Source organism: Amblyraja radiata, chromosome 18 (genome assembly GCF_010909765.2).
Source record: "Amblyraja radiata isolate CabotCenter1 chromosome 18, sAmbRad1.1.pri, whole genome shotgun sequence".
In the NCBI taxonomy this organism is placed as follows: domain Eukaryota; kingdom Metazoa; phylum Chordata; class Chondrichthyes; order Rajiformes; family Rajidae; genus Amblyraja; species Amblyraja radiata.
In genome coordinates this window covers 23,074,388-23,097,927 of record NC_045973.1, presented here as the reverse complement: position 1 = coordinate 23,097,927, position 23,540 = coordinate 23,074,388, and the positions used below count along the sequence as shown (strand labels likewise).

General features: G+C 42.0%; 1 protein-coding gene across 5 annotated transcripts in view; it reads left to right on the top strand.

Annotated features, from left to right (window-relative positions):
• Positions 1-23,540, top strand: part of dock3 (dedicator of cytokinesis 3) — a 366,678-nt gene that overhangs the window by 281,311 nt on the left and 61,827 nt on the right. For 3 of the 5 annotated variants that reach the window (XR_004414644.1, XM_033036842.1, XM_033036844.1), the window contains exons 33-37: positions 2,936-3,021; positions 15,367-15,393; positions 15,507-15,602; positions 20,214-20,274; positions 21,068-21,161. Coding sequence is in view for 4 of the 5 variants with exons in the window: in XM_033036842.1 (XP_032892733.1) it covers positions 2,936-3,021; positions 15,367-15,393; positions 15,507-15,602; positions 20,214-20,274; positions 21,068-21,161 (364 nt within the window). In the remaining variant the exon portion in view is untranslated. The remainder of the gene's footprint in view (positions 1-2,935; positions 3,022-15,366; positions 15,394-15,506; positions 15,603-20,213; positions 20,275-21,067; positions 21,162-23,540) is intronic. The other 2 variants (XM_033036845.1, XM_033036843.1) reach the window with 1 other exon arrangement.

The window sequence follows — 23,540 nt, the reverse complement described above, 5'->3', positions numbered from 1 at the left end:
GGACACTGACTTTTAGGTGATGTCATCTTTACTCCTTTTTGTAAAGATCTCAATCAAATAATGTTAAATTGCAGCATTCAGAAAGTAGCAGGCAGCGAGCAGAAGAATGGTGACACAAGATTATTTTGGAGGGTTGATAAAGAGTGGACTTTGGAACTATTCTCTGGTCCAATGCAATGACTGTAAAAACATAACAAACAGATGCAAGAGTATGTCAATAAGGTCGTCAATCTTGCTTGGCACTGTAATAGGATCATGGCTTATCTGATCTTAGCTTCAATACTTTCTTGTCTGTTCTCTGTAATGCTTAATTTTACTGTTGATTAAATCTGTATCTCAGCCATGAATATTGGAAGGGGGGGGGGACTTAATCTCAGCATCCTTCATCTCAAGAATCAATGTAGTGAACTTTTGCCACATTTCCTTCAATTTAAAAAATCCATACCACCTCTGACCATCCCAATTCAACACACTACGATCCATCCTTTAATGAGATAACAACATAGGAAGCAGTACTCCATGTGTGGTTTCACCAATGTGCTGTACTGTTACAGCAAGATTCCCCTTTTATATTCCATCCTCTTCGCCATAAAGACCAACCTGATTATTTGCTGAACCTGCATGTTGACTTCATGTGTTTAATGTGTGAGGACACCCATATCCCTCTGTATAGCAACATTCTATTTCTCTTTCCACTTACAATTTATATTTTACTATTCTTCCTACCAAGTGAATAATGTCACATTTGCACCTAACAATGAGGGGACGATAGGTTTGAACCCTAATATTGTTGGCATTATTGGAGATGAAAGGTAAAAATAAGGTATCCATGAACCTGTCCAAATGTCTATTAAATGTTGTAATACTACCATCACAATTACGGGTTGTTCCATATACCTACCACCCTCTTTGTCAAAAACGTTTCCCCTCGGGTTGCTATTAAAACTCTATAGGACACACACTGTTGGAGTACCTCATCAAGTCAGGTAGCATCTCTGGAGATTATGTGGAGGGGGGGGGGGGGGGGGGGAGAAAGCTAGAAGAGATGAGAGGCAGGACAAAATGTGCCAGGTCATAGGTGGACGCAGACAGGGGAGGGAGGGGTTGATAGGCAGATGGTTGGAACAAAGTCTTGGCCACAGCCTTAGCACTTTTGTCAGCTTAACAACATCCTTCTTATAGCAGGGTGACCAAAACTGAACGCAATACTCCAGATGCAGTCTACTACCGTCTTGTACAACCGTAACATAATGTCCCAACTTCTATCTATACTCAATACTCTGACTAATGAAGAACAATGTACCAAAAGCCTTCTTGACCATGCTATCTACCTGTGACACCACTTTCAAGGAACTATGCGCCTGCATCCTTGATCCCTCTCATCTACTACACTCCCCAGGCCTCTGCCATTCATTGTGAAGGTCCTGCCCTGGTTTGACTTCGAAAAATGCAACATCTTGCACTTGTCTACATTTAACCCGAGTAATCATTCCTCAGTCCACTTTCCGAACTGATTAAGATCCTGCTGAATTTTTTGATAACCATCTTCGCTATCTATCATATCACCCACTTTAGTGTCATTTGCAAACCTACAAAATTCCATATAGCCAATTCTCTACCTAGTCGCCTAGCTCACCTGGACCCCATATGATCTAACCTTTCAGAGCATCCTACCATGTGGAACCTTATTACAACCTTGTTGAAGTCCATGTAGACAACACCTACAGATTTGCCCTCAACTTCATCAAAAAACACAGTTGAGACACAATCTCCCACATACAAAACCATGCTATCACTAATCAGCCCCTGCCTATTCAAATGCATATATATCTTATCCCTCAGAATCCTCTTCAGTAACTTGCCTACCAGAGTAGGATCACTGATTTCCAAGTTTTTCATGCAGCCTTTCTTATAATTGAGGCACAACATTAGCCACCCTCCAGTCATCCAGCAGCTCAGTTGTGTCTAATGAGGATTCACATATATCAGCCAGGGCGCCTGCAATTTATTCTCTACCTTCTCACAGTGTCCTCGGATATATCTGACCATGTCTGGATGATTTATCGACCTTCATATGCCTTTGGACATTCAGTACCCACTCAACTGTGATACAAACTATCCTCAAGACATTTTTGTTACCTGTCCCAAGTTCCCAAATCTTCATGTCGTTCTCCACAGTAAAAGCAGAGGAGAAATACTCTGATCTCTCTTTCCCAAATGCATGGAGGCTCCCTGACCAACATCTGTAGCAACCAACTGTCCACTGTCCTCACATGCTCAGTTGCTACCTTAAGCTGCAGGAATCCTTGGCAAGCAGTCCACCATTGATTGCACCACTCACACTCTCCACTTCCACTCCTGATAGTTCCAGTTCACCACCCAACGATTCAAAAACCAATCACAGACCCCAATCGTCAGAATTCACCCTCGGCACAATCTCAGCCTCTCTTTCCCAGTGAGCCCTCTAGACCAGGTTCCAGGCATACCTCTTTTCCTGTACAAAATCTGTATATGTTTTAGGCCTCAGCACTGCTAAATTTTCATAACTACAATCTAAATAAAGATTAGCATGGGAAAATACATAATTTGGTTGCAAATTATGACCATTAAAAACTACTGGCAGTACTGCTTACAGGAGACTGAAAAGTCCATTACTGTAATGACCATTATCTGGCCATTATGACACAGCTCCATGTGGTATTTTGCTGTGCACTGTGTGTACTGTATTTTCTAGATAAAGCAGCTACATCATCATTAAATTGCAGAATTTAATTCTGAGTGGAGGCTGCTGAATGGAGTGGGAGTTTGGTTGTAGACCATCACAGCTGGTTTGTAGGCCGCATGATTTTAAGATATGAAGGAACAAACATGTTCTTCCATTCACATTTATGAAAACATAGCCCATTGTTTACTTGCTGTCATTTCTTTATTCTAGGTGGAAGCAGAACTGATCGACAAGCTGGATAGTCTGGTGTCAGACGGAAAAGGAGATGAAAATTACCGTGAGCTTTTCAGTCTCCTGTAAGCAGTACTGACAGTAGTTTTTGACAATGCTGATGAGGTGTTATGGAGCATTTGTTTGTTGAAGATTTGTTTCAGCAAATGGCTGAGTGAATATGAACATAAATGGTAGTCGTGCAAATAGTACAAATGCATTAAAAACATGCCTGTGGTTCCTTACAAAGGAAGTTTCATATCATAAACCCGGAGGTTCTTATTGTGATAGGTCTTTTTATGTATACCCAAGTAATCAAGGATGACTGATTTCGTCTCTAGTTTGGGGAATTCTGGGGTGGCTGATGAGGCCCACAAAAGCAATCAGTACAGGTGGTGACAGACTGATAATTTATGAGATTATGCATTTCTTCTGCTATTTCTCAGGGCCTCTGCATGTTGTCATGTCAGTAGGCCGAATGGCCTACTCCTGCACAAGGCCTCAAGCTTAACCATTTCACCATGGGAAAGAGAAACAAGAATAGATCTTTCAGGCTTGTAGCACCATCCAATATGATCATGGCTAACTATTCATTTCAGCGTTACCACTTTGTCGGTATAACCTGTGATTCCTTCAGTGTTAAGAATAACAATCGTTGTCTTGAATCTGTAAATGAGGCGTCTCCCACTGCCTTCTATGCTAGAGAACACCACAGGTTCACCACCTCCTGAGGGAAGACATTTATTCTCATGTCTATGCTAAATTGCAAAGCCTACATCATGAGACTGATCCTGGCCATTAAGAATGTCTGTATATTCATGTTAGAATTTTATAGCTGTTTTTGCCTGTAAAGACAGGCATGTAAACGAAAATTGCATACAAAACTCAAGGGGAAGGGAGGATCTCACCATCCCTGTGCCTCGTCAACAAGATTCCTTGCTTTTGTACTCAGTTCTTCGTATAATAATAGACAATAGGTGCAGGAGTAGGCCATTTGGCCCTTCGAGCCAGCACCGCCATTCAATGTGATCATGGCTGATCATCCACAATCAGTACCCTGTTCCTGCCTTCTCCCCATATCCCCTAACTCCGCTATCTTTAAGAGCTCTATCTAACTCTCACATTAAAGCATCCAGAGAACCGGCCTCCTTCTGAGGCAAACAGTTCCACAGACTCACAACTCTCTGTGTGAAAAGACTTTTCCTCATCTCCGTTCTAAATGGCTTACCCCTTATTCTTAAACTGTGGCCCCTGGTTCTGGACTTCCCCAACATCGGGAACATGTTTCCTGCCTCTAGCATGTCCAAACCCGGAATAATCTTATATGTTTGAATAAGATATCCTCTCATCCTTCTAAATTCCTAATACCAGTATACATGCCCAGCCGCTCCATTCATCAACTTATGACAGTCCCACCATCCCTGGAATTAACCTGGTGAACTTACGCTGCACCCCCTCATTTGCAAGAATGTCCTTCCTCAAATTTGGACACCAAAACTGCACACAATACTCCAGGTGTGGTCTCAATAGGGCCCTGAACAACTGCGGAAGGATCTCTTTGCTCCTATATTCAACTCCTCTTGTTATGAAGGCCAACATGCCATTCGCTTTCTTCACTGCCTGCTGTACCTGCATGCTTACTTTCAGTGACTGATGAACAAGGACCCCCATATCCCGTTTTACTTCCCCTTTTCCCAACTTGACACCATTTAGATAATAATATGCCTTTCTGCTTTTGCCATAAAAATGGATAACCTCACATTAATCCACATTAAACTGCATCTGCCCACTCACCCAACCTGTCCAAGCCACCCTGCATCCTCATAACATCCTCTTCATAGTTCACACTGCTACCCTGCTTTGTGTCATCTGCAAATTTGGTAATCTTACTTTTAATCCCTTCATCTAAATCATTAATGTATATTGTAAATAGCTGCGGTCCCAGCACCGAGCCTTGCGGTACCCCACTAGTCACTGCCTGCCATTCTGAAAGGGACCCGTTAATCCCTACTCTATGTTTCCTGTCTGCCAACCATTTTTCTATCCATGTCAGCACCCTACCCCCAATGCCATGTCCTCTAATTTTGCACACTAATCTCCTATGTGGGACCTTATCAATTGTTTTCTGAAAGTCCAGGTACACTACATCCACTGGCTCTCCCTTGTCAATTTTCCTAATTACATCCTCAAAAAATTCCAGAAGATTAGTCAAGCATAATTTCCCCTTCATAAATCCATGTTGACTCGGACCAATCCTGCTACTGCTATCCAAATGTGCCGCTATTTTATCTTTTATAATTGACTCCAGCATCTTCCCCACCACCAATGTCAGGCTAACTGGTCTATAATTCCCTGTTTTTTCTCTCCCGCCTTTCTTAAAAAGTGGGATAACATTAGCTACCTTCCAATCCACAGGAACTGATCCTGAATATATAGAACATTGGAAAATTATCACCAATGCGTCCACGAATTACAGAGCCACCTCCTTAAGTACCCTGGGATGCAAACCATCAGGCCCTGGGGATTTATCTGTTTTCAGTCCCTTCAGTCTACCCAACACCATTTCTTGCCTAATGTGCATTTCCTTCAGTTCCTCCGTCCCTCTAGATCCTCTGACCACCAGTACATCAGGGAAATTGTTTGTGTCCTCCTTAGTGTCCTCCAAAGTACCTGTCCAACTCGTCTGCCAGTCCCTTGTTCCCCATAATAAATTCACCTTTTTCAGTCTTCAATGGTCCAACTTTAGTCTTAACTAATTTTTTCCTCCACATACTAAAGAAGCTTTTACTATCCTCCTTTATATTCTTGGCTAGCTTACCTTCGTACTTCATCTTTTCTCCCCGTATTGCCTTTTTAGTTATCTTCTGTTGCTCTTTAAAAGTTATCCAATCCTCTGGCTTCCCGTTCATATTTACTATGTTATACTTCTTCTCTTTTATCTTTATACTGTCCCTGACTTCCCTTGTCAGCTATGGTCGCCCCTTACTCTCCTTGGAATCTTTCTTCCTCGTTGAAATGAACAGATCCTGCACCTTCTGTATTATTCCCAGAAATACCTGCCATTGTTGTTCCACTGTCACCCCTGCTAGGGTATCCTTCCAGTCAACTTTGGCCAGCTCCTCCCTCATGGCTCCATAGTCCCCTTTGTTCAACTGTAATACTGACACCTCCGATTTACCCTTCTCGCTCTCAAATTGAAAATTAAAACTTATGTTATGGTTACTACCTCCTAATGGCTCCTTTACCTCGAGTTCCCTTATCAAATCTGGTTCATTACACAACACTAAATCCAGATGTGCCTTCTCCCTGGTAGGCTCCAGTACAAGCTGCTCTAAGAATCCATCACAGAGGCACTCCACAACCTCCCTTTCTTGGGGTCCAGTACCAACCTGATTTTCCCAGTCTACCTGCATGTTGAAATCTCCCATAACAACCGTAGCATTACCTTTACAACATGCCAATTTTAACTTATTTAAGAAAAAACTGCAGATGCTGGAAAATAGAGGGGAGAGATGAGGGGAGAGAAAGAGGAGGGGGGAGAGTGGAGGGGGGTGAGTCGAGGGGGTAGAGAGGAGGGGGAGAGGGGAGGGGAGGGGTTAGAGGAGGAGGGGGGACAGGAGGAGGGGAGGAGAAGAGAAGGGTGGGGAGAGGAGAAGGGTGGGGAGAGGAGCAGGGAAGCCGGGCTGGGCCCATGGCGAGCGGGCAAGCAGGTGGAGAAGACTGGAGGGAGGCTGCGGTCGGGCGCGATCTCAGGACGGTCAAAAGCAACGGAGGGCCGGTCGATCGTGGATTCCGTGAAGGGAAGCCCACCCACCCGCGTGACAGACGATCGGGCAGGGAAGATGGAGAGGCCAGAGATCGCCAGGTGGGATCGGGATCGTCAGCGAGGAAAAAGCGTCACGATTCCCCAAGTCCCTGCGATCGACGGAGGAATCGCAGGCCTCCATAGACGACCTCTCCCAGAGGGAGTAATGGCCACCATGGCCACCTTCCCATCGCGTTGCCCCGCACCCGCGTGGTGATAATGACCACTGCCGCCATGTTTAGAACTTCAAGGAGCCCAGCGGAGCGCACAGCACGACCTGAGCAGCAGTTTCAAAGTACTAAGTGACGAATTTAAAGAAGTAAAAGTTAAGAAGCCAAGAAGTACAGAAGACACGACAGGGGTGACGTCACTCGCAGTGTGAGCAGAGGCAGGCAGTCAGACCCATTGTGATGTCATCAGCGAGACCATCTCGTTTATTTTCTAAGTTATTTGAGATTTGTGAACATTTTCATAAATAACTCGATAAATAATGCATGACATTTTCAGATAAGGTGATTTTTGACATATGGTGTAAATCTCTTTCGGAGTATGTAGACATTTCACCGTTAGCGCATCGTGTTTTCAAGGAGATGTGAAACGCACACGAACATCACACACACTCACACACACACAAATACACACACATCCAAGATCAGTTTTATAAGTATATAGAAATAGATATGGATAAGGATAAGGATGTGTAATTTTGGCTAGCTTGTGAACACCTTTCCACCTGAATTCAGAGGTTTTAGGCTCCAATTCCATGCCAGGGATTCAATATCGCTGTCAGGAAGGATGATGGAAGTAGAAACCCTTAACATATTGGAAAATTACCGGATAGCCTCCCAAAGGAGCATAACCTACAAGCCTATGGGTCAAGTGGTGAGAGGTGGTATTAAATAAATCAATTTCAATCAGCATAGTCAACTTCTGTATCTTAACATTTCCATGATTTTATGAGTTTTGGTAAGGTCAATACCAGAAGGAGGGAAATTGATTATCTATAAAATTTAATTCATGTATCACCTTTATTGATATTAATCTGTATAATTAAAGCATTATGTACATTAATAACATGGTAATATAATTTAGTATTTGAATTGTTAACATCTTTACAAATAATCAGATATTTTTTTCTATTTGTGGCAGAAAAATGCTGTAACATGAAATAAGGCTCTACGTACATCTGCTATTCTTCAGGGTTATTGTCCAGCTGACAGTATTTATTTGTTCATCTAAGCATGAAAAAACAATTATGTCCCACCGCCAAACCTGATCTGTGCTCAATCAGTAACAATATGTGCATTCCAGCAGGGTTATCGGACGTTGATTAAGAATCGGTGCCACTCTAAATGACCATGCTAATTGCACTATTCACAGGCTTTCATGGCAAAGATTAGCTAAATCAGCATGAGCTGCATATCCTTTTAATCTGAAGAAGTCTGAAGAAGGGTCTCGACCCGAAACATCACCCATTCCTTCACTCCATAGGTGCTGCCTCACCCGCTGAGTTTCTCCAGCATTTTTGTCTACCTTCAATTGTTCCAGCATCTGCAGTTCCTTTTTAAACATTTTTAATCTGTCTGATCTGTACAACTCTATCTCAACTGATAGTGTATTTTACTGCCACAGTCTTCACGACCCAAATTTTAATATTCAATTATCTTAAACATAACACTTCAAATCAAATTTAATGCTGTCAGAAAATAGATATAAGGTATAATTTTGGCTAGCTTGTGAGCCATCTGAATCCAGAGGTTTTAGGCTCCAATCCCATGACTTGGGTTCAGCCTAAATTTATATGAGGAACATAGTTGAGTCTAAAATTCAGTCTCACAAGCCTGCTCTGATTATATTAGCTGATCTATTTCTTAACCTGTTCAAATACCTTGGTTTCATGTTTTTAAGTATGCACACAAAATGTTATCAATACATCAAAAAAGTGTAGATGCTGGAAATCAAAAACAGAATCAGAAAATGCTGGAAGCACTTGGCATCAGATGGGGGAGAAACAGAGTTCATGTTTCAGGTCAAGGACCATTTGGATATTTCGTGATTGTTGAGTGCTTTCAGCATTTTCTGAAAATTCTATGATTGCCAGTCTGAAGTTTTCAGTTGACCTATTCTGTTTAACATTTTGAGAACCACTGCTCTGAATTTCCACTAACCTTTGCAGGAAGATATGTGTCCTGGCTTCAGTTCTAACAGGCCTACTTATTTTAAGATTATGCCCTCCCCCACATGTTTTAACTCGCATATATCTCTTTTCATTATCTTGATCATCAGTTGATCATTGCACATACTGTCCTTCAGGGATGATAAAAAAGATCAAGGTCCTTGAAAAAGTAGAAGGATTTGTCCTACATCTGTATGTTGTAAAATATCTCTGCATTCTAAGTGAAATATTTAAGGATAATGGGATAGATCTGTTGTTGAGTGACACACTGGTGAAAATCATTGGGATAAATGCATGCTTCTGATCTGTAAGCTTCTGAAACATTGCTCTCACATGTGCCCAAGCCAGCAGCTATTAACTGATCCTCCCTGGTCCTGGGCAGATCATGGCTGTCCATCACAGCCATCTGGAATCACTTTTCCACCAACTTTGCAAGAATAGGCCTGTCAGGGTAAACTGGAGTGAGGTGGAAGGACGCCCTTTTGCAGATGTAGTAAGGCCAGTAGACCCAAATGGAAGATTGTTACCATAAAAAAGTACAAGATAATGAATTGCTGCCATTTAATAATTTGTGTATTTCATTTGCCATTAATGCTCTGACATTAATCTTCATTAAAATCATTTGTTCAATCCATTCCATCCTAACCACTTTAATGTGCAGATGGGCAGATGGAATGATGAAGGTGTCTTCAGAAAAATCAATTATTGCAGGGTATAGTGATACCATATATTGTTCAGTTTGCAATACTATTGCAAGTATTTGAAATGGAGATTACCTTGTGGTTTAATGTAGAGAAATGTCAAAGGTTCCCACCTACATCCGAGGCACCTCACAAGGCCTTCAACTCTTTAATTACTTTCAATTTCTAGGCCCCCTTTGCCTCATCTTCACCATGGACGTCCAATCCCTATATACATCCATCCCCTACCAGGGAGGCCTCAAGGCCCTTTGTTTCTTCCCCCAACAGAGATCCAATCAATTTCCCTCTACTAACACTTTCCTCCACCGGTCAGAATTTATCCGTAGACTCCACAACTTCCTTTGACTCCTCTCACTTCCTCTAAGTTAAAGGTGTGGCCATGGGCACTCGCATGGCCCAAGCTGTGCCTGTCTTTTTTTGGTTACATCTAACAGTCTTTGTTTCAGGCAAACACTGGTCCTATCTCCCAACTCTTTCTCCGCTACAATGATGCATCAGGCTAGCCTCCTGCACCCGTGTAGACCTCGTGGATTTCATTTTCACAACTAACTTCCACCCTGCCCTCAAAATCAACTGGACTATCTCTGACACATCTCGCCCCTATGTTATTCTCTCTGTCTCCGTCACAGGGGGCAGACTATTGACTAATGTCTAGTATAAACCTACTGACACCCACAGTTATCTGGATTACACTTCTTCCCACTCGGCCTCTTGCAAAGATGTTATTCCCTGTTCTTAATTCCCCTGTTTCTTAGTAAACATAGTTTTCCCCCTTATGTCATAGATAGATCGCTCACCCATGTCTCCTCTGTGTCCCATAGTTCTCTTCTTGCTCCCCCTCCCCCCCAGCCGGAATAAGGATAGAATCGTCCAAGTCCTCACCTTCCAACCCACCACACTCCACACCCAACATTACCATCAGCTCCAATGTGATCCTACCACTAGTCAGAATTTCCCATCTCCACTCCCCTACTACCTTCTGCAGAGGCCGCTTCCTTTCCACAACTCCTTGGTCCACTCATCCCTTCCCACCCAACCATCCCCTTCCAGGTCCTTTCCCCTGCAACCGCAGGAGATGTAACACCTATCTCTATACCTCCTCCCTCAACTCCATCCAGGGACCCCTGCAATCCTTCCAGATGTAACAGAGTTTCATGTGCAACTTTTCTAGCATAATCTACTGCATTAGGTTTTCCCAATATAGCCACCTGTGCATCGGCGAGACTAATCGTAGACTCGGCAACCGTTTTTGCTGAACACACGGTCAGTCTGCCAAGGCCTATGAGATATCCCAGTTGCTAACCATTTTAACTCCCCTTCTCATTCCCACGGTGATCTTTCTGTCCTAGACATTCATCATTGCCAGAGTGAGGCCACATGCAAACTAGAGGAACAACACGTATTCCATTTGGATAACGTACAACCCAATGGAATGAATGTTCTCTAATTTTAAGTAACCTCTAACTAAACAACCCCCTTTCTTTCCCACAGAACCCCCTCTATTTTCCTGCGCACTTCCCTCCCCTGTGCCCCACCTGGACTCCCACCTATTTCTCCAACTGCGTCCCCCCACCCCCCTCCACTGCATTCCTCCCCCAGGCTTCAGAACCCGCAACTCTTCAAACCTGTCTCACGTCTAGTGTTCTTATCTGGCATTTGTCCTAACCATCTGCAGTCAAGAAACCACCTTGACTATGTCGACCTATTACCTGCCGCACTCTGTTCTGCCTCTCCCCTTTTCCAGCTTTCTTCTCCCACCACCCACAATCAGTCTGAAGAATGGTCTCGACCTGAAACAGCAACTTTCAATGTTCTCCAGAGATGCTGCCTGAACTACTGAGTTACTTCAGCACTTTGTGCATTAGACAATAGATAATAGGTGCAGGAGTAGGACATTCAGCCCTTCAAGCCAGCACCGCCATTCAATGTGATCATGGCTGATCATCCCCAATCAGTACCCCTTTCATGCCTTCTCCCCATATCCCTTGACTCCGCTATTTTTAAGAGCCATATCTAGCTCTCTCTTGAAAGCATCCAGAGAACCTGCCTCCACCGCCCTCTGAGGCTGAGAATTCAACAGACTCACAACTGTCTGTGTGAAAAAGTCTATCCTCATCTCCATTCTAAATGGCTTACCACTTATTCTTAAACTGTGAACCCTGGTTCTGGGCTCCCCCAACATCAGGAACATGTTTCCTGCCATAGCATGTCACAACCGTTAATAATCTTATATGTTTCAATAAGATCCCCTCTCAATAGACAATAAACAATAGGTGCAGGAGTAGGCCATTCGGCCCTTCGAGCCAGGACCGCCATTCAATGTGATCATGGCTGATCATCCCCAATCAGTACCCCGTTCCTGCCTTCTCCCCATACTCCGCTATTTTTAAGAGCCCTATCTAGCTCTTTCTTGAAAGCATCCAGAGAACCTGCCTCCTATAGAACCTATAGAAAAGCATCCAGAGAACCTGCCAACCTATAGAACCTATAGAAAAGAGGCAGAGAATTCCAGACATCCTTCTAAACTTCAGAGTATACAAGCCCAGCCACTCCATTCTCTCAGCATATGACAGTCCCGCCATCCCAGGAATTAACCTTGTAGACCTATGCTGCACTTCCTCAATGGCAAGAATGTCCTTCCTCAAATTAGTGGACCAAAACTGCACACAATACTCCAGACGTGGTCTCACTAGGGCCCTATACAACTGCAGAAGGACCTCTTTGCTCCTATACTCAACTCCTCTTGTTATGAAGGCCAACATGCCATTTGCTTTCTTCACTGCCTACTGTACCTGCATGCTTACTTTCATTGACTGATGAACAAGGACCTCCAGATCCCATTGTACTTCCCCTTTTCCCAACTTGACATGATTTAGATAATAATCTGCCTTCCTGTTTTTGATACCAAAGTGGATAACCTCACATTTATCCACATTAAATTGCATCTGCCATGCATCTGCCCATTGACCCAACCTGTCCAAGTCACCCTGCATTCTCATAGCATCCTCCTTACAGTTCACACTGCCACCCAGCTTTGTGTCATCTGCAATTTTGTTAATGTTACTTGTAATCCCTTCATCAAAATCATTAATATATATTGTAAATAGCTGCGGTCCCAGCACCGAGCCTTGCGGTACGCCACTAGTCACTGCCTGCCATTCTGAAAGGGACCCGTTAATCCCTACTCTTTGTTTCCTGTCTGCCAACCAATTTTCTATCCATGTCAGCACTACCCCCAATACCATGTGCCCTAATTTTGCCCACTAACCTTCTATGTGGGACTTTATCAAATACTTTCTGAAAGTCCAGGTACACTACATCCACTGGCTCTCCCTTGTCCATTTTCCCAGTTATATCCTCAAAGCATTCCAGAAGATTAGTCAAACGTGATTTCCCCTTAGTAAATCCATGCTGACTCGGACCGATCCTGTTACTGCTATCCAAATGGGCCGCTTTTTCATCTTTTATGATTGACTCCAGCATCTTCCCCACCACCGATGTCAGGCTAACTGGTATATAATTACCTGTTTTCTCTCTCCCGCCTTTCATAAAAAGTGGGATAACATTAGCTACCCTGCAATCCACAGGAACTGATCCTGAATCTATAGAACATTGTAAATAGATAGATAGACAGATAGATGTATAGGTAGATGTGAACGATTTGTAAAGCGTCCAGATAGATTTATAAAATGATCCTAGGGATTAGGAAGGTGGACAAAAATACTGGAGAAACTCAGCGGGTGCGGCAGCATCTATGGAGCGAAGGAAATAGGTAACGTTTCAGGCCGAAACCCTTCTTCAGACTGATGTAGGATTAGGAAGTTCATTTATGTAGATATAGACTGGAGAATGTGTTGGGGGGTTTTTTGGAACAGAACAGGTAATGAGTGGTGTGTAAGAAGGAACTGCAGATGCTGGTTTTAACCGATGATAGATACAAAAAGCTGGAGTAACAGCGGGACAGGCAGCATCTATGGAGAGAAGGAATGGGTGATGTTTCGGGTCGAGACCCTTCTTCTGGATCTGGTAGAGATGGTTAAACTCATGTAAAAGTATAGACAAATCAGTTAAAGAGAGACTGTTACCATTGGCAGAGAGGTCAAGAACCAAAGGACATAGAATGAAGATGATTGGCAAAAGAACCAAAAGCATCTTAAGATTTTGATACAAGGTAGGCCATTTTCTTCTCACACCAGTTCCCCATTCATTACATGGCTATTAAAACCATTTTTTATGCAGTGAATAGTTATGGTCTGGAATGCACTGCCAAGAGTACTAGTGGATACAAATTCAACCACAGTGTTCAAAGGGTTAAGTATCTGAAAGGAAAGGAGGGCAAGGCTACAAGAAGAAGATAAGGGAGTAGGCTAACTGGATTGTTCTTACAAGGAGCTAGTGTGTACCGAATGGCTTGCTATGCTGTAACCCAGCTAGGATTCCCCAGAGAAACTATGGTCAATACAATATGTTGTGACATCCAGAGAGGCTTCTTTCACTGCCATCTATGAAAAATCTCTTTCATCTGGTCCTCTTTCGATTTCTGTGCCTGAGGCAAAGTTTAAGTTTTCTGGTTTCAGGCTTGAAAAGAATCCAACAGACAATGAACTGCAAAGCACTATCTATGAGTAGCCTAGTAGTTCTTAAGCACAGACAGGAGTCGCAAACCAAGGAAATGTGGCTGAACATCTGGATAAATTGATCATGTGAACATTATGGTTAAGCAACAGCTGCAGGTTTAGGGAGTGACATCCTTTAATTTATGTAGTGATCTAGGTTTCAAAGTGAACCCATATTGCCACATGATAATCTATTGCTACCTGTACTTTAAGGAAGTCACTGACTGAAAAATATAGCGAAGATCACTACCTGGAAGATATGGAGACTCGATAGCTCAGATTGACCGCAATGGGCAGAGGTATCCAAGCAAAGCTACAAGGCTGAAGCTCAACATGGTTATGTTCACAGGTCACTGTTGTCACTGACAGAAAACTTGGCCTCTAGATACATTCCTCTTAAGAGATCTAGAGCTAAGAATGTGATTCCTCACCCCACCTCTCCCCCCAGCCTCACAAATATGCTTGGAGAATAGCATCTAAGGATATAAGCCCTTCTTCATCTTCTTTGGGGATTCTCACCTTCTATCCTAGTTGGATATCTGTACAGCTTGTGCAAGCCCATTTCCTAAATTATTTGCATCATGTCATTTTTGGGGATGAATATCTTTAGAAAACCCATTAAAAGCCCAACCATGGTGAACAAAGAGGAGGATGACTGAACTTTATTGCCTTTCTTCACAGTGAGGAATGTTGATTTCACTGTGGTGAATGTTTATGTTAAATTTTATTTTATGTGTGTATTGTGTTCTTTTCACTTAGTATGGCTGTAAAGTAACTCAAATTTCACTGTACCTTAGTTGGTTAAGTGACAATAAACCCGAACTTGAACTTGATAACCTAATGGAAAGGTATTGGTAAGCCATCTTCCATATGAGTACAGATTAGACTGCATGTGGAAATGTATTAATCCCTTCCATCATTAAACTGCTTCCTGACTGAGTTGGATATAGTTCAGACTCGATATCATTACAAACATTGTCATTACAATGTACAAATATTACAAAATAACAAAAGCGATTCCTCTTTAACATGATGTAGATTCCTCATTGTATGAGTATAAAACCACGTTATTAACACTGCACTACTATTATAATAACATTTTGGTTTTGCTTAATTCTGCTGCTTGGAATTAGTACCCAGCTCTTTGGGCCTTATCCTAGGTAAGACTAAAATCAATTAAAACTTGCGGTATGCATGTCTAAAATATCAAACAACTCTGAAATTTGCTAGCAAACGGACAAACTCATTATATCTTCTTTTCTTGTGTTCACAGTTTATTGGAGAAGATTGAACAAGAGACATGGAGAGAGACGGGTGTTTCCTTTGTATTGTCTGTAACACGCCTAATGGAGCGGCTGCTGGATTACAGGTAGCTTCTACTGCAAACTAGAACTATGACCACAGTCACTTGCTGGTACCACTGAGGTACTTCCGGCATTGTTTCATGAGAAGATATAAAAAATCAACAAATTAATTTGCAGTGGTTTGTAAATATATGAAACCTTGTGTAGAGCCATGATGTAGAGTCATAGTGATGCAGTGTGGAAACAGGCCCTTTGGCCCAACTTGCGCACACTGGCCAACATGTCCCAGCTACACTAGTCCCATCTGCCTGTGTTTGGTCCATATCCCTCCAAACTTGTCCTATCCATGTTCCTGTCTAACTGTTTCTTAAGCATTGGGATAGTTCCAGCCTCAACTATCTCTTCTGGCAGCTTGTTCCATACACCCACCACCCTTTGTGTGAAAAAGTTACCCCTCAGATTCCTATTAAATCTCTTCCCCTTCACCTTGAACCTATGTTTTCTGGTTCTCGATTCCCCTACTATAGGCAAGAGATTCTTTGCATTAAGCAAGATGGACTTTGGTGGTGATTTGATATAACTGAGTACTTCGTTGGTCATTTCAGATGGAAGTTCAGATTTGACTTCATTTGAGTGAACCTAGAGTCAGATAGATACTAGACTGAGTAATCATAGGTTTCTTTCCATGGAAGAAGGTTGGAAACAATAAAACAATAATTTTATACCATCATTTCCTGGTACCAGAATTTTTTTAATTTTCATTGTTATTTTCTGATTTCAAAATACTTGATGTATTGTACTCAAATTCTTCAGTTTCACTACTTCTGTCTCCATCCTTCCCTGTTTGTCGGGTAATCCCTTCCTGTGTTAGAGCTTGCAATAGTGTCTAATTCAAGATTCTGGTGTCAGGCAGGCCTGCTCAACAATGCTGACTGAGTGTAACTAGGGACTCAATGCTGAGGTGGGAACGAACACGGACATTGGCTGGTTTATCCATCCTGTGAATTTTGAGTATTTTGTGGAAACACCGTTAATGGTATCTTTCCAGTGCCTTGAGGTAACTGTTGTACACAATTTATGTCTCTGAATCATATACCATTACAACAATCACCACTGCCAAATAGACTATGAGTTTAGTGCCAAGTTTGAGGTCTTGATCTTCAAATACCCTTTTTCACAATCAATGAAAGATTATGCTGGCGCATCAAAGGTAGTGGTGAATTTCATCAACGGTGCCTGCCTTTGCTAATAAGTGGCTCCTGAAATACAGAAGTGGAAAGTGGTCGTTATGATCCTTTATTATCGAGGATAGTATTGCATAGATGAGGCACGTTAGCAGTGTGTCTATTTCACTCTTCAACTGTTACATGCTCCTTTAGTGTATGGAAAGAAAATTAGATTAAATATTAGTTGATTTGTTTTTGATAGAACACTTTGAATAATGCCATGGGATCTGTTATAAGTAGAACCATGATTTTGCCATAAATACCATGTGCCTTGTTATGCCTTTTTTGATGATTTCACCAGGATAATGCCTTTTTAACGATTGAGTGCCTAAATCAGCCTTTTTTTGCCATTTTGCTAAAAGGTCGTGCTATTTTCTCTAGTTGTACCATGATTACAATGACGTTTTCTGTGTTAACACGTTAAAATTAATGTTATTATTAACGTGTTAACATAGTATAACTTAAGGGGCTGTCCCACTGCGGTGACCAAATTGGCGAGTTTAGAAGTGTTGGCCCTCGACTCATACTCGCAGCATGGTCGACACAAGATCCTAGGAGGTCTTTGTAACTCTCCTTCATGCTCAAGAGTAGTCCCCGCATACTCGAGGCCTCAGCTAGGTCGCTGCGTATTTTTCAACATGCTGAGAAATGCCCGCAAGTAAAAAAAGGTCACCATGGAAAAAAATCGATATTTCTATTTACTCGTAGGTTTAGTCGAAGTAGGTCGTAGTAGGTCGGCATGTTATTCGTAGGTAATCAAGGGTAGTCAAAGGTAATCTAAGGTAGTCGAAGGTAGTCGTAGATAATCTTCAACAGAGCCGAAGGGATGTCGAAGGAGATCGAAGGAGGTCGTGTTCACTCTCCACTAATCGGTGCCCAATTTTCCCGAAGCTAGTCGAAGCTAGTCTTCAACATAGTCGAAGGATGTCGAAAGAGGTCTTCTACATAGTCGAAGGAGGTCTTCAACATGCCACTTTTTCAAACTCTCCTAAACTCTTCTAAACTCGCCAATTAGGTCGCCGCAGTGGGACAGCCCCTTAACAAGAAAACTTCCATCACCGGGAAAACCGGGGGCACCACCATCGGCCGTTCATTCATCAAAGGTAGACAAAAAATGCTGGAGAAACAGCGGGTGAGACAGCACCTAAGGAGAGACGGAATAGGCGACGTTTCGGGTCGAGACTCTTCTTCAGACTGATGTGCGGGTGGCGGGAAAAAGAAAGGAAGAGGCGGAGACAGGAGGACTAGAAGGACAGCTGTGAAGGAGAGAGGGAGGAGGGAGAAGACAAGGGCTATCTAAACTTAGAGAAGTCTATGTTGATACCGCTGGTAATTATGTGCAACTGGGCAACTTTGGTCATTTAATGTAGTATACCTTTATATTATTATTTTTAACCATATTTAGATGGTGGAAATAAATGCCTTTGTATGCCTTTTTTTTTGGCAATAAATGCCTTTTTCGTGCCTTTTTTGTAATTTTATTTTACCTTTTCGTCTGCCTATTTCAGATTTTTTTACTGCCTAAACATCCTGGCTCTAGTTATGTGTTTAAACAGATTACAATGCAGAACTCCGTCAATGATACACTAATGTATCAATGTCTTCAGTTTCTTGGGGGATATTTTTCATTTATATATCATATAAGAGTATTGCACAAATGTCAACATTTATTGCCTATCTGCAATGCCTTTGCTAAAGTGGGATGATCTGCCCTCTTTAACTCTTGCAGTTTCTGTGGCACCCACAGTTCAAATGCCATGTAGCACTTGAACCAATAGCCATCTGAAGCAATGGCAAAGCAGTGGCCATCGTCAGTCAGTGCTGCCAAGTGAACCAAGTTGGCTATAATCCAAGCAAGTCATTCATTATGTGAAACTGCACTAGGTTAGAGCTCCACATTCACCTGCAGTAGACAGTGTGCTGTAGTACATTGTTGGGGAGACCTTAGCTGAGGCATCCTCACATTTGATGGAAAATTGCACATATATAAAAGAAGAACGGTATGATGGTTGCAGGTAAAAATATGTCCTGAGTTTATTTGCCAAAGAAAGAGTAAAGACATTTGTAAAGAAAATGAATTCATTTATAGACTTTACTAAATTCAAATTGGTTATTTTCTGTTTTGGGACCTCACAAACACTGGTTAATTTTAGATGTTAGTTGAGAATGAAACACTTTCCATATTAGCAGAGAATTTAAGGTGTTCCAATAGTAAAATGAGAGTATTTCCACCTGAGGCACATACCGGACAAGTCAGTTACATGTCTCAAAATGGGAATAGGGCAATGCAGCACTCAAGTGGAGCAGTGAGTTGCAGCCCATACTTACACTTTCACTTGCATCCCTTTGCTATTCTGCAGTGAATACTACAGCAAGACAATAATTCAGTATGTAGCTACCAATCTTTCCTGCCTTGCATTCAGTAACTCTTTACCAACATTAGAGTAAATCCATTTGAGGGAGAAACTGGGAAGCAATTTTTACAGATTTTAGCAGAAATCTAGAACTCACTCACCCAAAAGATTGTGAATGCTGGATTAGTTATAACTGTCAATTCTGAGATTATAGGAAATTTATTTGGTGATGCCATCAAGATAAAGAGTTGAGTAATGGATCAGTCACTATGTAACTCAATGTGAAGCAGCCTCAAGAGGCTGAATGACTTTTTCCCATTCCTGTGTTCTTTCACCTCATTGAACCAGAGATCAAGAGTTTGCTTTGTGAAAGACGGCAACATTTGATGGTTCCCACTACCCGATACCAATAGAGTCTTAGAATCATAGTCATGCAGCATAGAGACAGGCCTTTGGCCCAACTTGCCTATGCCAACCAAGATGCCCCATCTACACGTCTCACCTGCCTGTGTTTAGCCAATATCCCTCTAAACCTTTCCTATCCATCAACCTATCCTAGTACATGGATAGGAAAAGTTTAGAGGGAGAAGTTTGGAAGCCTGCTGCCTAGAGGGAGAAGTTTGGAAGCCCCAAAAACTGGAGAATCGAGGAGGGAACTGCTGATGGACACGAGTAGTGGGTCTGTAGGAGATGGACTGGGGTATGGCTTCCAGCGCTTTCAAGGTTGGTTGCAGGAGGCACTGCCCCGGACACAGAGGTGGTTGGGCGAGAAGAGGGACATTGGGTCGCGGGCCTGCAGTACCCTGGGCTTACCTGATCGGAAGGCGTTCCAGTACTAACAACATGTAGACTTGATCTTTGGACTTTTTCTTTGTAAATGGCACCAACATATGGCAACTGTGCATTTGTGGATTGTGCAAGAGAATTTTGCTGTGTTTACGAGACAATGTATAATTTCAATATGACTCCATGCAGAAATGTAGCTATGTATTGTCTGCACTGAAATTCTGTATTTTTAATAGTTCATTTAAAAAGGCATGTTATTGTATATATGGAAATAGAATTCCTAAGTACAAATTATTTTTCTTCTCCATAGGGATTGCATGAAAGGGGATGATGCTGAAAATAAAAAGATTGGCTGTACTGTCAATTTGCTGGTAAGCAATTGCATTTCTCTTTGTTTAAATGGATTTCCTTTTTCACTCAATATACAAAGTGAGAACTTGTCTCCAATTTCACTTCTGAGTGTCAACAATAAGCATTTCTTGGTTTGATATGCTGAATTAGATGTAAAGCAAAGTTCTCTCAGCACATTCTTATTAAGTGATATAATTATTTGATGGCAGGTACTCACTGTACCTAATATTGTTAGGTACAGTGCAGTACTTACTAAAACTTAATCTACAAAATCACATCAAACACTCAATGAAGTTAAGCTCCATAAAGTAAGATGGAGAATAAAGAAACATGATCGCTCCAGGTGCTTGACATATGTTTGACATATGTACAGCACATACACAAATGTTTAGTAGACGAGTGGGATAAACTTCCCAGCTGTTGCAGGGCTGCATCTTCTACTGTCTGGGAACTCAGTTCATGTCACTACTTCCAACTTGTGAACTATCCGGGTTACAAATAGTTCACAGTAAGGGAACCCTGAATGTAACTTGGAGAGGCCCTGCATCTCTACAAAGTCCCATCAAACATTGCCAGGTTAAATAGAACTCAAGTTACAAACCAGCTAAACCTACCACATACAGTAATAAACAGTCCAACGATAGATACAACAGCATCAAACACTAAGACTTTCAAGGCACCATTATTGGAGATCTAAGGGATCATAGCTAGTGATTAATATTGAAAGGTAACTGGACTCAATTCAAATTACCCTTTTTTTGCTGGCATGTTCCAGCTCCGATTCTTAAGTGTTTATGTTTACATTTATTTCAGAACTTTTACAAATCAGAGATTAACAAGGAGGAGATGTATATACGTTATATCCACAAACTATGTGACATGCATCTGCAGGCTGATAATTACACAGGTAAGAGTCAATTAGCTTGTTACATAGCATAGAAATGGAAGTTTCATATTCATTTGAAACAGTACTCCATGTCTCAGGATGCATGGTGCAGGCTGAACTTTCATATTTCAGTGACATATGAAGAAATACCAACATTTATGTTTTTCTAGGAATTTAACCAACCTCATTTTTTTCTGACATTATTTTGATTCATTCACTAAGTCCATCTACAACTTTTTATCCTCCTCACAGGTCACTTTTTTCTTTTGGCTTTGAGAATCAGCAAACATGGATACCTAAATCATTGATATAAAGGTCCAAATCAATAGATTTTAAAGCTGCGCCAGGGTGTTCACCAAGAAACAAATTCCTTCTTTGAGGTTTCCCTCACAACTTTCTTGTACCGTCTTGTGCTGTGTTACTCACCAAGTGGAGTTTAATGCAGATAAATGCAATGTATTGTATTTTGGGAAGTCAAACCAGGCCAGGTAGGTGAAATGGTAGGACCCTGGAGAATGTTGTAGACTAGAGCAATGCGATCTAGGGCTTAGAGGTACATAGTTCCCTGAAAGTGGCATCACAGGTAGATAGGGTGTGAAGAAGGCTTTTGCCTTCACCAGTCAGGGTACTAGGTATTGAAGTAGTGAAGTTATATTACAGTTGTACATGACATTGGTGACGCCACATTTGAAGAATTGTGTTCAGTTTTGTTCACCTTGCTATGGGAACTATGTCATTAAGCTGGTAAGTGTGCAGTGAATATTTATGATGATCGGGGACCTGAGCTATAGGGGGAGTTTGGAAAGGCTAGGAATTTATTCCTCTGGGTGCAGGAAGCTGAGGGGTGATTCTATAAAGGTGTATAAAATAATGAATGAGGTGGAGTGAATGCACAGGGTCTCTTACCCGGGGTAGGGGAATCTAACACTAGAGGTTTAATGTGAGAGGATAAATATTTATAAGGAACCACAGTGGGAACCTTTTCACTCAGAGGGTGGTGAGTATATGGAATAAGCTGCCAAAGGAGGTAATCGAGGTAGGCACTATAACAGCATGCTAAAGACACTTGGACAGGTACATGGATCGGAAAGATTTAGAGGGATATGGGCCAAATGCAAGCAAATGAGACTAGCCTAGATTGGGCATCTTGGTCAGCATGGACAAGTTGGTCCAAGGGCCTGTTTCCATGCTGTATAACTCTATGACTAGTGAATTCATTGTCCTCCTCTTCTCTTCCCTTTCACAATTCTGGAGGGACTGTTCTTTACTCATCCATCTCCACCTACACCATTCCTTTATCGTGATCTTAGGAAAGGGAAAATAGATTATGAAAGAAAACTGGCAGGGAACATAAAAACTGACTGCAAAAGTTTTTATAGATATGTGAAGAGAAAAAGATTAGTTAAAACAAATGTAGGTCCCTTGCAGTGAGAAACAGGTAAATTGATCATGGAGAACAAGGACATGGCAGACCAATTGAATAACTACTTTGGTTCTGTCTTCACTAAGGAAAACATAAATAATCTGCCGGAAATAGCAGGGACCGGGGGTCAAATGAGATGGAGGAACTGAGTGAAATCCAGGTTAGTCGGGAAGTGGTGTTAGGTAAATTGAATGGATTAAAGGCCGATAAATCCCCAGGGCCAGATAGTAACCCGAGTATAATCCCAGAGTACTTAAGGAAATAGCCCCAGAAATAGTGGATGCATTAGTGATCATTTTTCAAATCTCTTTAGATTCTGGAGTAGTTCCTGAAGATTGGAGGGTAGCTAATGTAACCCCACTTTTTAAAAAGGGAGGGAGAGAGAAAACGGGGAATTACAGACCAGTTAGTCTAACATCGGTAGTGGGGAAAATGCTAGAGTCAGTTATTAAAGATGGGATAGCAGCACATTTGGAAAGTGGTGAAATCATTGGACAAAGTCAGCATGGATTTATGAAAGGTAAATCATGTCTGACAAACCTTATAGAATTTTTCGAGGATGTAACTAGTAGAGTGGATAAGGGAGAACCAGTGGATGTGTTATATCTGGACTTTCAGAAGGCTTTTGACAAGGTCCCACATAAGAGATTAGTATGCAAACTTAAAGCACACGGTGTTGGGGGTTCGGTATTGATGTGGATAGAGAACTGGCTGGCAGACAGGAAGCAAAGAGTAGGAGTAAACGGGTCCTTTTCAGAATGGCAGGGAGTGACTAGTGGGGTACCGCAAGGCTCAGTGCTGGGACCCCAGCTATTTACAATATATATTAATGATTTGGACGAGGGAATTGAATGCCACATCTCCAAGTTTGCGGATGACACAAAGCTGGGGGGCAGTGTTAGCTGTGAGGAGGATGCTAGGAGGTTGCGAGGTGACTTGGTAGATTGGGTGAGTGGGCAAATGCATGGCAGATGCAG